Genomic DNA, 15,213 nt, shown 5'->3' on the forward strand with positions numbered 1-15,213 from the left:
ATCAGATTTTAAGTGTTGTCCCGGGACCGGAGTGTTCGCTTTACAGGACTTCCATCTTTGGTGTTCTTTGAATGAGTCGTGCTCCTTCCCCCTCAGGACCTGCACTAGATATAACACAGTATCAGGATTAGTTTAAAGACCCTGTAGAGAAGAACTGCAGCGTAAGGCGAAATTCTAAAAACATTACGGGATTGCTGATCGTACATTTCCCTAAAATCCATTTTAAAAAAACGTCCCATATACTGGCAGCGTGTTATAGAGGAGCAGCAGCAGGCGAGGAGATTGATATATAGTTGTGAGTCTTTGCTTACGAGTCCAGTGGGCAGTCTCTCGCAATGATTTACAGCTTCCCCTCTTGTATATAGAACGATCACTAAGTAGGACCGCCCACTGGACTCTTAAGCAGAGCAACAGAAGGGATTTAAATGAATAAATTACAAATTATCCTGAATGTTTTCCCAGAAAGCCACACATGTACCTGCTCAACTCCTCCTGGCTAGAACATGCTGCCGACACACTGCATGTTCAATGTGACTGTTTCCCTCTAACACATTAATAAATCAGAACATAACTTGTAAGCTCTAGTAAAAAAAAATAAAAAAAATTCATTAAATAATTCTGGAGCAGCTTTTCTTAGAACTCTGTATTGTGCTGTTCCTCTGTTATTCCTCCTGTAAATGTAAGCATAAATTGATAACTAGATATTACCATACCCTAGTTTCAGTACAGATTCACCATTGTAATTTTTTTTTAAAACCCACATGCCAGGGTTGTGCTTTATGACTGGTTACTGCAGGATGGTGTAGTCTTCACCAATGCGACGCCATCTGTGCCCACTACAATCATACAAATAAAACCCGTACAACTTTTCTTTATTCAAAATAAAGCAATGGTCTCCAAATTGCACATAAACGTTTAATCTCTAGCAGAAAAATACTTTTATATATAATTAGATGTCAAAAAGTTTATTGTGAACACCTCGGTTTTCATAGCACCCCACGCTCACACACAGACAGGATCCAAACTGCAAACAGTGCAAAAAGCCATTCCAGACTTCGGATTTGACACAAATAAAATATCACTGTCGCTGCACACTTACAAATGGTTTTAATGAAATCACGTGAGCACCAAACACACCGGCCCTTTAAAACGAGGGTAAATGGCTATAGGCGCTCTATAGGTATCTGATCTGATTCCTAGGCAAGTCTTAACTGATCTCCCATATTTGCAGCATTTTCATCTCATTTTCTGCACACGAACAAAACTTCCTCTGTTGGAGACAAATAGGTCTGGAAAAACAATATGTATTGGGAAGGTCACGTTGCTGTTGGCCTGTCGTAGACATCCAAAAAAAATAAAAAAAATAATCTGCTTTGGGTGGCATTTCCAGGCCAACAAGTGCGGAGCAGATACCGGCCGGTTCTGTCCTTGGGGGTCTAGCCGCCATGTAGAAGAGTCAGACACTCCTCTCGGCGGCCGGGTATCACACGTAGGGAATAAATAAAATATGCATTAACAAACTATCTGCATGCAGCGACTAGGGAGCTGCAGGAAACCAAAATTCCTGCCTCTGCCCATCCCCCACAGACAAGACTCCTATTTATGGCAGCCTGTCCTCTGCACTCCGATTGTTGTAAAATCAGTGTCCAGTGGGAGATCAGCAGCCGCCCGGCCAATCCATACAGATCATTCAGTTCTATTAGGAAGTAGCTATAAAAGCAAGTTCCCAACATATAACGAAATGTGCAACTCCAAGTAAAACACCACTAGTCCTCCCCCTAAACTATAAGAACATCGCTAGACTGCAGCAGTAGGAGATAGACCCAGTTCACACTTCCTTGTCCCAGAATGGAGGAAAATTCTGACCCTTCCAATTACACACCTCATTTCTTCAAGCTCCATAAACACATGAGAACTGCACCAAAACTGCAACGTGTGAATAGAGCTACAGAGTAAGAAGAGGTTTAATCCTGCTGGGCCTCCTCGCCATTTACACTTAAAAGGGGTTGTCCACTACCTGACAACTGATGACCTACCCACGAGATAGGTCAGCAGTATATAATGTCTGGGGGTCCAACACCCGGACCCAGCACCAATCAGCTGCTCCGGTGGCCTCTGGGCACTGGACGTCCATGCCGGAAGCGGGTGACTCCGTTTACAGAATAGCAGCAGTGCGGTTCAAGTTGTTCCAGTAAATAGGAGCAGATTTGCAGCACAGCCGCACGGCCACTATACAATGTACAGAGCCAACATACTGTGCAATGACATCCAGTTCCCGCAGACCACTAGAGCAGCTGAGCGGTGCGGGGTCCGGGTGTCAGACCCCCACAGATATTATACTGATGACCTATCCGGTGGATAGGTCATCAGTTGTCCGGTAATGGACAACCCCTTTAAACTTTATGGTAATGCTTTCTAAAAGATCTAAGAGACTGGTTGCTAGGGACTTGCCCTAAAAACCAAATTAAAAATACTGCGGTCGTTAGGTAGTTTATCCATAGCAACCAGACCGTTGGCAGTTCAATCTAAAGTGAATGGTCCACCAATGAAAACCATTTTGTTTTTAAACCATAACAGGTCCAAAAGTCCTTGCCGATTACCTAATACAGTGCAGTATCAGTCGTAACGCAGTTTTCCGTAAAAGGAACTCAAAATCTGCTCAACAGAAATAAAACAAACATTCTAGCTGCCCACAGCCACCACTAGGGGGAGCTTACTGCATACAGTTTTATTATGGAGTTGAATGTATAATCAGTATCCAGTAAGCCACCGCACCCCCTCCCCTAGTGGTGACTACAGGCAGCTAGAATCTTCCGTAATTATGTCTATGCAGATTTGAAGATCTGGTTAAGAAAAACATAGACCACTACAAAGATACATAAAGAAATCAGCACAGAATGTTGACCTAAAAGCAATATGGTGTCAAAGGTGGAGATTTATGTAAAGATTTTCACTTTTTTTTAATGAAATGTATGTTTTATATGTGTTTTTAAACATTTTTCAAATTGACATTAAAAACTGTATTTACTTTTTGTGATGCAGCTTCTATGTAGCACCTCTGTAACCCAAAACCCTAACACCAATCCCATCAGCACTATGCAGCTTCTATGTATGCACTAGCATCTGCTCAAAAGACAGCTCGGCCGGCAGCAGTTCCTGTTACACCTTGTAACCCTAATAGCTATCACATATGAGAGTTGTCGGTCCAGCTGACTGACGGACTCTGCTTACAATCAGAGCTACACAGCTTCTATGTATAGTGCATACATAGAAGCTGCATCACAAAAAGTAAAAATTTTTAAAATAAATATCAATTAAAAAAATATGTTCAAAAACACATACATTTAATAAGGAAAAAAAAAAGCTATCAAAGTTTACATAGCCTTTAAAGATGGTTTGGCACTCTGACGGTTGGGGTAGTAGTCATCTTATGCCATTACCCATTTCATGCAGCAATAGTATTTAGCTATTACTAAGAAAAAAATATATAATAATTTAGGTAGAGAATCTCTTTAAGACAAAAAAAAAAAAATCTTTGCCATTATTGGAAGACAGATTATTTCATTCTTTATCTGCAGATATTTCAGTAAGCGACAATTCATAGTTGCTGTACCTTCAAAATGGCGGTCTACCCATACTATTATGGCTACAGCAAAATCAACCCAGGGCTAATCGTCTCACAAAATAATACTTCGTAACGTTTTCACGAAGTGAAAACTGAGAGGACAAAGAAAGAAAGACAAAATAAAAAAAATATAGAAAAAAATTCAGTGTGGAGGGAAGATCTCAGTACTGGAGATAAAAAGTAAAAAAAAAAACAGCATTAACCTGTACTGGATTTTTAAAGAAAAATGTGTTCAAGTGACGAAAAAAAAAAAAAATGTTTTTTTTTTGTTTTTTTTTTGTTAGCAACATTTTGCAGTTTGTAAAAAATGTAACAGGGAAAAAAAAAAAAAATACAAAAACTATAGACATTTGTAAACGTAAGCTGTGCAAATTAGTGTTCAATGGCCAGTAAGTCAAACCGTAAAAAGAGGGATGTGGGGTCACACGGCCTGTAGCCTCAAAATTACCAAATGTAAGACATTTGTAAATACAAACACTTTTTGCCCCTCAGATGACGTCTGCCCCGTGGTGAGGCACATGTTGGCATCTGTGCTATAAATGCTTCAATAACAAGTGCAAGTCAAAGTAGTAAAAAGTCTCTTGTGGACATTCACATATCTGATTTTTCGAGAGAGAAAAAGCAAAAAAAATGAAGTCACAAAAAGTCTAATCCCTGAATTGGAACAAACGGTTAAGTCAAAATTTTTGTGAATTAGCGGAGGAACTGCCTGGCTCTCTCTCTGTGGGCCACCCTCTGAAGACGCGAGGTTTGAGGCTGCGCACCGTTCACGTTTTCGTCGCTGTGAGCCGGGTTCTCGTCGTACCTCACCGTCCTTTTCCCTTGGTTTCTTGTGCGTACTTTCGAGCGGCGAGTTAATTTGCGGACTGGCCCGCTGTCCTCTTCCTGAGAGTCCTCATCGCAGCTACTAGGGATACGCTTCCTCTTGTGGTCCTGATCTTTGGATCTCCTCACAACACTCCTACTGTTCCGGATGTCCTCGCTGTCATCAGAGAGCGACGACTCTGTTTTTGAAGAAATACCATTAATGTTCCTGGGTGGAGAACACTCACCCGAGCTGGAGAATATGGCGTCCGTGTCGCTTATTCTTCTTTGTTTTCTAGCACACGGCGGAGAGGAAGATTTTTTCGGCCTCTTTCTTTCAGGTAATTTAAGGTCGGAGTCGGAATCTGAATCAGTATCGGACTCTTCCCCGTTCCAGGTATAAGATAATCTACCTCCAAAAGTGCCAGTTGGACATACGTCGGTAAGGACGACTCTACATTCCGGAGATTGAGGCTTTGCCACTTTGATCGTTGGACGATCGCTCTCACTGTCGCTTCCTAAACCCGCATCCTCTTTGCTGTCATGCAGGAGCCGTTTCATTGCTCTTTCCGCTGCGGTCCGCTGGGGCAGGGTCCGGCTGTTTTTGCTTGCGCTGCAATCGCTGTCAGACGTGGAGGCGCTGTTTTCTACATCGGACATGTTTTTGATCTTGTTCGCGGCCAGGGCAGCACATTTGCGGGGCGCTTTCTTCCACGTTCCCGGATGAGTTTTTCCAGCAGATTCGGAGTCGGATTCTGAGGAACTTGCAATTCTTCTTTTGCTGGACGCAGTTCTCCTTTGGTTATTGCCCTGAGACACTGCATAAAAAAAAACAGAAAACAAAATCTGTGAAAAACTGAATTAACCCCCTACCCACTGCAGCAACTTATCGGATTTTCATTTTCATGGTTTCCTCCCCACCTTCCAAAAGGGATAACTTTAATTTTCCATCGGTATAGCCGTAGGAGGGCTTGTTTTTTTTTTGCGGGATGAGTTGTCGTTTTACATGGCACCATATATTTGTACCAAGAAACGGGGAAAAATATCCGTGGGATGGAATAGGGAAAAAAAAAAGAAGCGATTCCGCCATTGTTTTTTGGGTTTGGTTCTTATAGCGTTCACCGTGCAATAAAAACGTCACGTTAAGTTTATTCTGGTTTATTTTTTAAAATATTTCTCTACTTTTACAAGGAAAAACGAATTGTTAAAAATACTATTTATTTTGTGTTGCCAAATTCTGAGAGCCATAACTTCTTTATTCTTCTGTCGATGGAGCAATAGTGAGGGCTTATTTTTTGCCTCGCGGGAGAAAGAAGCGACATGCCCTATCTTCGGGCGTTTCCGCCTCTGACCTCCCATTGACTTCAATGGGAGGCAGAGAAAGCGTATTTCGCTGCGTTTTTTCCCCGCGGCTCTCAATTGCCGCGGGTGAAAAACGCAGCGAAAATCGGCGTGCAGGGAGAAGAAAATCTGCCTCAAACTTCCAAACGGAATATTGAGACAGAAATTCCGCCTGCAAAAAACTCTGTGAAGAGTGTTTTTTTTTTTTTAAACTTTGAACATACAAAAAAAAACAAAAACCACAAACCTCTCTTTTACTCTTTTTATTAGTCCCCCTAGAGGACTTAAGCCAGCGATCGTTGGATCGCTCGCACTATATACTGCAATACATCGGGATTCTGACAGTCTCCTATTAAGCCCCGCCGGAGACAGGACTTACAAAGATGGCAGACCTGGGCTCTTCATTAGGCCCTAGGCTGTCATGCCAACCATCGACCATGGCACTCCCGTTGTATGGAGTGGGCTCAGCCCGTGACCCTGCTCTATACTGCACCTACCCGGCTATGACATAAATATAAGTCAGGAAGGGGTTGAATGAAAGTTTAATAGTTTGAGATCAGTAAGACAATTGATCGCTAAGCTCAGGCTGTGTGTGCTAAATCTCACGGTGCAAGATCTTAACATGACAACTCTGCATCTCCATAGAGCCCCGAGTCCTGCCTAGGCTTTCCATCAGTTCACTAGCCCTGTATCTTTATACACTGGCCAAGACTTGCTGAAAGCAGAAATATCTGTCTCCAATTCCGGTTGGAACGCATCAAACGTGTGTGCGGTTTGGGTATATTCACACAGTGCAGTCTTGACCGCACCGTGTGAATTAACCCCTTTTGCTTTTAGGTGAAATCAACCCATTTTAAAATAATTTACCTTTCTTCGATGCAGTGGATCTCGGTGGTCTGCCATTACTGATTTTAGATTTCTTGCCATTAACCCTGTGTGACACTGAACTCGAATCAGTCTTGTGGTTTGTTTCTGAGCTGGAGGAAGACGAAGAGCTGGAGGAATGTTCAGAAGCCGAGGTAGAAGAGGAAGAGTCTGTTTCACCTCCTACAAAGTCAAGGATACAGCGTTAGAAAAATGTACTATTATATTACACGGACAACATACACAACCATAGAGAGGGGCCATGAGACTGCGGGTCATAACATTGGGTCAAATGTTCCACATCGGGCATTGCACTTCTCTCAGCCGCATCAGAGACTGTCAATATGGGGACAGAAAGAATTGTTGAATGATTTGTCGAACTCACGCCAGGTATCTTTAACGGATGTACTGCAGAGACCCTCCTTGTAAAGGTGGGATTCGGCAGGTGTCACGATATATGCCATCTCCTGCCCGATCTTATATGGGACGCAGAAAGTATGCTGGGCGGTGCTGTACTCTAACAGGAGCCATGCACAAGACTCTTGTCCCAGCAACTTTATCACCCAGCCAGCTACCTGCGTCTCCACACCTGATGTAAGATCAGACCGGAGAAAGCATTTATAATCACCCTTTAGGTCTTGTTTATATTACCTGATGACACAGAAGAGCTTGGTGAGGAATCACGCTCTCTATTTGATGTATGGGATTTAGCGAATGATGTGGGTGAGGAGCCAGGTGATTGTCCATTAAAGTGTCTTGAAGAGGAACTGGCTACACTGAGGGGACTCTGAGCGTAGGCTGCTGCACTTGAGGTAGGCTGTGGTGAAGACATTTCTAAAAGACATCGGTTTATTTCTTCGGACGTGGATGTTCTTGCTTGTCGGACTTTTCTGAATATGGTGCTGCAAAGTGATAAAATACATTTATACAAAAGGTGGGATCCAGAAAGTGTAAACACGCACCCATGGGATGATACAACGTAAGTATCACAGCCATTTCCGGGTAAATCATCTGTATATTATCTGAAATTCTTAGGGAAATCTACCCATATGATTGCAACAGTAATACAGCCCCATGTCCAGCAATAAGGCTCTCACCTCTGCGATCGTCGCTCGTGCGGCACATCCTTTACATGGGCTCTCTTCATGGCTCTGCAATCCTCAGAATGCCTTTTAGACTTTTGGGCAGATTTGTAATCCGAGATAATTCCTTTCATCCTCTCCTCTATAAGTGCGGACAGTCTTAATACCATACCATAGATCTACACAGGAAAAATGCAAATCATTAACAAAAACAGAGCTACAGAAAAGGGTTAAAATGAAGTCGAGTGGTGATAAAAGTGCAAAGAAGTCGAGTGCATATGTGAGACGTTTTCTATTGTAACATTTGAAGGACTTTACAGACATAAATTCTATGACTCCGTTCACACTATCGTCATGGCTCCAGTTTCTAACGGAGCCATAAAAAGTTATGCCGGATCGGTTTTCAAACGCCAAGACTTTTGACAGACCCCATTGATTTTAATAGGGTACATTGGGGTTGAAGCAGCCCTGCAGACTGTCCTATTCTTGACGTCAAAAATACTTGAAAACATGCTGGAACCCATTAAAGTTGTGAGCAGAGCCATAGACATACAGCACGAACTATGAACGTCTCAGGACATCGTATCCTACCCTCGATCTTTTATTCGGTGTGTATAACTTTGCATTTGAGAAGACTAATCTCATATCTTTACACAGGTCATAAGGGCTGCTGTAAGTTCCAGCCGTCAAAGTTTCTTTTATGGTCCCAAAATCCATAGGGGTTTTAATAATGTCCTTGTAATCCTACAAGAAAAGAAAATACAAGTGTTACTAAATGACTTTATAAAGGAAATCCAAAACTTGGTATAGCTACAAATGGCGTTAGGGAGGAATTTAAAAAAAATAAAAAAGTTGATTCCCACAATCAATGATTCTGAACTTTTTTCAGCACATAGAAGCCAAACATAGCGAAGGAACCCTTAGGCCTTGTTCACACGGCACTCAAAAAAAGAAAAAAAACTACGTGTAAACTTGTCAAAAACGCTAGCGTTTTTGTCGCGTAATTAGGACTCTCATTGACTATAGGAATTAGGCGCGTAGTCTGCGTGTTTTACGCACCAAGAATTAACCTGACGCTTTCTTTTACATGACGCGTTTCAAAACACGTCCTATGCACTACAAAGCTACAATGCGCTTTTTCCCATTGATGTCAATGGGAAGCATAAAGCATGCGTATGACACATTTTTCGGCATGTAAAACGCATCAAAAACGTGTCAAATAGATGCCGTGTGAACAAGGCCTTACTGATCCACATCCCATCATCTTTCTTCTTCATTAACAGTTTAAGGGGTATTCCAAGAATCAAAAATCACCACCTATCCACAGGATAGGTGATATTTTCTGATCGCTGGGGGCCCCCACCGATCACGAGAACAGGGGTCCTGAACCTCCAGATCCTCCTCACTGCACCTTCTGGAATAAGGAGGAGCTTGAATGGACCGGCATGCAAGCATCCGCCGCCGCTCTATTGAATGTCTATAGGACTGACTGAAACAGTCGAGCGCAGTACTCAGCTGTTTCAGTCATTCCCATAGACTTTGAATGGATCGGCAGCACACATGTTCAACCGCTGCTCCATTAAATGTCCTCACTTCTATCAAGCAGTCAGGAGAAACATGGGGTTTGGAACCCCCATTCTCACGATCGGAGGGGGTCCTAGCGATCAGAAAATAATCACCTAACCTGTAGATACTGAAGGTGATCATTTTTGATTCTGGTACAACCCCTTTTAGTGCCTGTTAGGCTTCATTCACATATGCGCCAGGGTCCCGTTCCGACGTGGCTTTCCGTCGGAATGGTACCCTGACTGACACAATGGTGACGGATCCAGTCCCAATGGTTTCAGTTTATCTCCGTTGTGCAAGGGTTCCGCCATTTTGCCGGAATCAATAGCGTAGTCTACGTCGGAACGGGATCCTGGCGGATATGTGAACGAAGCCTCTCAGACTGATAGCGACATAAGACATTGCTCAGAGGCTAAAAACAGCACGTGACCTCTATAGGTGATGCGATCCCTGATCTAGTAACCGGTGGGGGTTCCAGTGGTTCAGCCCCCACTGATTTAACATTTATCACCTATTCCTTGGATAGGGAACGAATGTTAATGGCTGGAACACAAAGCTTTATTCACATTGTAACGAAGACAGTAAAAACCCAGCAAAAAAAAACATTTCAAATGCTGCTTAAAATCAAAGCAATATCAGGAATAAATATTCTCTTACAGGAAACTGCTCCAGGTCCACTGGTTCCCTGAAGGGCTCAGAGTCTTCACAGTCTATTATAAAGTCAACTAGGACCATGCAGCGGCTCTTCCAGGAATTGGTGTTATTTTCCCTCTATTGTGATAAGAGATCATTTTGGAGAAAAAATAAAAAAATAAAAATAGTCATAATTTTCAAATGCGCCGACTGATAAGTATAAATGGTAATATAAAGTTCATGCTTTGTGCGATGGAGTTTATTTTTATCCAAGTTTAAGCCTTTAATGTGCACTCTTCAGGATCCATAACTAATAACACCTTCACCAATCAGAACTGGCACAAAACCAGCCCCCTAATACACCCCGAGGAGGCGGTCAAATGTAATTCTGCAGAGCGCCAGAGCTGTTAATTCAGATCTTGCCATATGCATCACAACCTGGCAGGACCTCCAAACTTAAAGGGGTTTTCTAATCCTAAGAAGATGATGGCCTATCCTCAGGATAGGTTATCAATATCTGACGGGGAGTCCGATTCCCAGCACCCACGCCGATCAGCTGTTTTGAAGGGGTCGTATGAGCGCTGCTTTCCCTTTAATCCTTATCTGCTCGTACTGTGAATAGCAGACACACATGCAGCGACGGTTTACGGTATTCGAGCCTTCTCCTGTTGACGTGAATGGGAGAAGGCTGTAATACTGTGAACTACCACTACAAGAGTGTCGGCGAACCACAGTACGAGCAGAAAAGGAATGAAGGGGAAGCAGCGCTCATACAACCGCTTGAAAAAAGCTGATCGGTGGGGGTGCCAGGTGTCGAACCCGCACCAATCACGTTGATGGCCTGAATTTCTTATGAGTGGACAACTCTTTTAAGGCAAGGCGAGGGGAGCAATAAAATTAAATACAGGTCCTTCTCAATGACTTAGAAAATCAAAAAGTTCATTTATTTCAGGAATTCAATTCAAAATTGAAACTCATTATATAGATTCATTAGGCAGAGGGATCGATTTCCAGCATTTTTTTCTTCTAATGTTGATTATGGCAAACACTTAAAGGGTTATTCCCAAGTTGAGTTTTTTTTTTCTTTTTTAATCCATCCTAAACAAATAAAAATATACATATATTGCTCTAAAAAAAAATGTTAATAACCATTTCCTAACTCCTTTTCCTCAACTAGATAATGCAGCTAGTACTGGTTAGATTTTCTAAAAGGGGGCGTGAGCGGCTTGATGTCAATCAAGCCGCACTGCTCTGTCAGTGCGCGCTCCCGATGTCGTTAGATAATGTTTGCTAAAAAAAAAAAAAAAGAAGGTATTTACAAAAATCCCTAATTTTATGTTAATCTTTATAGGTATATTTATCAAGATGGGAAACACCCCTTTAATGATAAACATTTTTTTTTCCCCCCTCAGTCCAGCAGAATAAAATCTTTTTTATGACCCACAGAAACTAAAAGGTTGACTTAAAGAGGCTCTGTCACCAGATTTTGCAACCCCTATCTGCTATTGCAGCAGATAGGCGCTGCAATGTAGATTACAGTAACGTTTTTATTTTTAAAAAACGAGCATTTTTGGCCAAGTTATGACCATTTTTGTATTTATGCAAATGAGGCTTGCAAAAGTCCAAGTGGGCGTGTTTAAAGTAAAAGTACAACTGGGCGTGTATTATGTGCGTACATCGGGGCGTGTTTACTACTTTTACTAGCTGGGCGCTCTGAAGAGAAGTATCATCCACTTCTCATCAGAACGCCCAGCTTCTGCCAGATCACGCTGTGTCGTCACTCACAGGTCCTGCATCGTGTCAGACGAGCGAGGACACATCTGCACCAGAGGCTACAGTTGATTCTGCAGCAGCATCGGCGTTTGCAGGTAAGTAGCTACGACTTACCTGCAAACGCCGATGCTGCTGCAGAATCAACTGTAGCCTCTGGTGCCGACACGATGCAGGACCTGTGAGTGACGTCACAGCGTGATCTGGCAGAAGCTGGGCGTTCTGAAGAGAAGTGGATGATACTTCTCGTCAGAACGCCCAGCTAGTAAAAGTAGTAAACACGCCCCGATGTACGCACATAATACACGCCCACTTGGACTTTTACTTTTAAACACACCCACTTGGACTTTTGCAAGCCTCATTTGCTTAAATACAAAAATGGTCATAACTTGGCCAAAAATGCTCTTTTTTTTAAATAAAAACGTTACTGTAATCGACATTGCAGCGCCGATCTGCTGCACTAGCAGATAGGGGTTGCAAAATCTGGTGACAGAGCCTCTTTAAAGTAGAGATAACATTAAGCAAGCCTTCAGATCTGAAATGTATATGAGGGGCTTCAGGTTTGAGATTTGAAAGGCCGTACCGGTCCATCACACGACTCCTCTCCTTCAGTGGTGACCTCAGTAGTGGTGCACAAGTCCGTCATATTGGTACAGCCGTTGCCCCTGGGTAAAAAAAAAAAACGTTTCAACAATTTATTTTTATGTGGAAAACTACACAGGAAGGGCCAATAGTTTTCTTGGTGTTTTGCTGTAATTTTCCAAATAGAGCCCCTTTGTGTGGCCTTCCCTAAGGGTGTATTCACACAGTGTTTACAGCGGCAACATTTTTGCAAAAAACAAACTAATTAAACAATCACCGGATCCCACCTGTGTGCAATTCTTACATTATGAATTTTAACAGCACGTCTGTGATCTTCTTAGCCGACTTTGTAATGTTGCTGCCCGGTACATTGAACGTCCCGGCGTTATGCTCAATGTATCGGACTTCCCAAATCAGAGCGGAGACCCTTCTGTAATAAAGACAAACATTCAGAAAGTTCACCGACAGAGTTGAAACCTTTTCTATAGATCGTCGCACATGTAATGCCAGCAAAGAACGCTGCAACTTACCGGTAAAAACGATTCACAAGCCTCATCCGTATCGTGCAGAGATCAATAGGGTAAGCGATCAGCATGCAGTATGATGGGTAGACACTTAAATCTACGGGGGCAGCAAACAGTGCCGCCATGTCTGTCAGAGAAAACAAGTGGCACACGTCAATAAAACGCAGCAAACATCATGCAAACATACGCGCCGCTACAGAACTATGGAATTCAAGACACAGCCCATAGACCAGAATGGCGCAGTATCTTGGGGGAGGGGCAGACTTTTCCCTCATCTCACACAGTTGCATCCTGTCTTAAAGTCATCACTTGTAAGATTCTGGCGAAAGCCTTATCCCTGCGGTGGAATGGCGTTATGTCTACCTTTATACACCCGGATCAGACCGGTTTTATGCCTGCGAGGTCGACAGCCACGAATTTGAGACCTTTATTTTTGAATCTTCAGCTCAGGGCGGACAACGAAGGTGAAAGAGCCATTCTCTCACTGGACGCTGCTAAAGCGTTTGACAGCGTGGAATGGCGATATCTCTGGTGCACCTTGGAGGCCATGGGTTTTGGACCGTCTTTTATAGCATGGATTAAGGTCCTGTATTCTTGCTCTTCGGCCCGAATACGGGCAAACGGGGGATTATCGCCACGGTTTGCTCTGAAAAGAGGGACCAGACAGGGATGCCCGTTATCGCCCCTCCTGTTTGCGGTGGCAGTAGAGCCCCTGGCAGCGCGCATACGTCTGTCTGATGATATCAAAGGATTTTTATACGGTTGCTTTATGCAGATGATATGCTTCTCTATTTGGGAGACGCGGGTAATTCCCTGGCAGAAACAATATCCCTAATTGAGAACTTTGGGGCATTGTCTGGGTTTAAAATAAATTGGGATAAATCCCACCTGCTCCCTGTGGATCCAATATATTCTACACCAGGGGTACAGGGGACACCTATAAGATGTGTTGAACATTTTAAATATTTAGGGATAATGGTCTCGACCTCTCCTTCTGAGTATACTGCGCTTAATCTGCGACCCCTTTTAGTCAAATTCAAAATGAAAATAACGGGCTGGTGTAAATTATACCTGACAGTGGTGGGTAGGGTTAATCTTATTAAGATGCTCCTGATGCCACAATTACTGTACATTTTACATAATTCCCCCGTATGGATTCCTTTACGCGACTTTTACTATATTAATGCACTTTTTAGGGACCTAATATGGCGTAAGGGTCACCCCAGACTTAAATGAGAAATTGTACAACGAGCAAAGCAAGATGGCGGTCTGGCACTACCCAACCCTTGGTTAGACTTCCTTGCCTCACAAGGTCAGCACTTTAAGGGGTGGGGGGAACTTATACCGACAGGATCCATTGGTTCGATTCTACAGATACAGTTCGGGTCATCTGTTCTACTGTCAGTTTTGGAAGCAGGTCACTATGCTGGTGGGTAGAAACATGCCCACATATACACTCATGTGCAAGGTATGGGATAAGGTCCGATCCATTAGAGATATGGGGGTCTGCACGGCCTTTACACCTTTATGGGGGAATAAGGCACTCCCAGAGTTCTTCTCTCTCGAGGGATTTGAGGGCTGGCAATCCAGAGGCATCTCCCGTGTATCACAGCTGCTCCAGGAGGATGCATTTAAAACCCATCAACAGCTCCAGGAGGAGTTTGCATTACCTCCAAACGCCTTCTACCAATACTTACAGATAAGACATGCTTTTGAGGCCCAGAAGGCGGCGGTGGATTTGGTAATACACACAGATGGGGTGCTGTCAGTTTTACATACTGGGAGTGTCACATCGGGGGTTATTTCACACATCAGTTGTTGCTTAGTAAATTTTTGGATAAATATCCCCCGATTGCTTCTAGAAAATGGGAAAGAGATAACACCAAAACACCATTGTTTTTCTTGTGAAATTCTCGATAAGTTTGATGTGTCACATGACCCTCTTCCCATTGAAAAAACTAAAGTTGGATACAAAATGGCCGACTTCAAAATGGCCGCCATGGTCTACTCCCAGCTTGAAAAGTTTCCCCCCTCCCATATACTAATGTGCCACAAACAGGAAGTTAATATCACCAACCATTCCCATTTTATTTAGGTGTATCCATATAAATGGCCCACCCTGTACTAGAAAAGGCTGTTTATGTGAAGCGGAAAAAAAATGTTATTCCATATGGGGGCCACGGCTGTGTCTACTGGAATCTGTATCATAAAATCTGTGCAGGACCGCTCTATGGTGTTACCCTCTGTTCTGTATACGGTTTGCATATATAGTTGTGGGGTAAGGAGAAGGGGGGAATTAGAGAGGAATATATCTGACCTACATCTGTTTAGTGTTATACTGGTTTGGGGGTGCTTGGTTTATCCGATAATTTATGATGTATCTCATATATCGTGTATTATGTGATTGATGTACCCGACAATT

General features: G+C 43.0%; 1 protein-coding gene across 1 annotated transcript in view; it reads right to left on the reverse strand.

Moving 5' to 3' along the window:
* Nucleotides 1–855: 855 nt before the first annotated feature.
* The window catches only part of BRWD1 (bromodomain and WD repeat domain containing 1), a 99,510-nt gene continuing 85,152 nt past the window's right edge, over nucleotides 856–15,213 (reverse strand). Inside the window, exons 31-39 of the mRNA XM_075854611.1 lie at nucleotides 12,798–12,918; nucleotides 12,572–12,697; nucleotides 12,269–12,350; nucleotides 9,940–10,053; nucleotides 8,308–8,460; nucleotides 7,732–7,895; nucleotides 7,286–7,536; nucleotides 6,638–6,817; nucleotides 856–5,247 (exon numbers count right to left, since the gene is read on the reverse strand). Of these exons, the coding sequence (XP_075710726.1) occupies nucleotides 4,319–5,247; nucleotides 6,638–6,817; nucleotides 7,286–7,536; nucleotides 7,732–7,895; nucleotides 8,308–8,460; nucleotides 9,940–10,053; nucleotides 12,269–12,350; nucleotides 12,572–12,697; nucleotides 12,798–12,918 (2,120 nt within the window). The 3' untranslated portion in view covers nucleotides 856–4,318. The remainder of the gene's footprint in view (nucleotides 5,248–6,637; nucleotides 6,818–7,285; nucleotides 7,537–7,731; nucleotides 7,896–8,307; nucleotides 8,461–9,939; nucleotides 10,054–12,268; nucleotides 12,351–12,571; nucleotides 12,698–12,797; nucleotides 12,919–15,213) is intronic.

The sequence above is a fragment of the Rhinoderma darwinii genome, chromosome 2 (assembly GCF_050947455.1).
Source record: "Rhinoderma darwinii isolate aRhiDar2 chromosome 2, aRhiDar2.hap1, whole genome shotgun sequence".
NCBI lineage: Eukaryota > Metazoa > Chordata > Amphibia > Anura > Rhinodermatidae > Rhinoderma > Rhinoderma darwinii.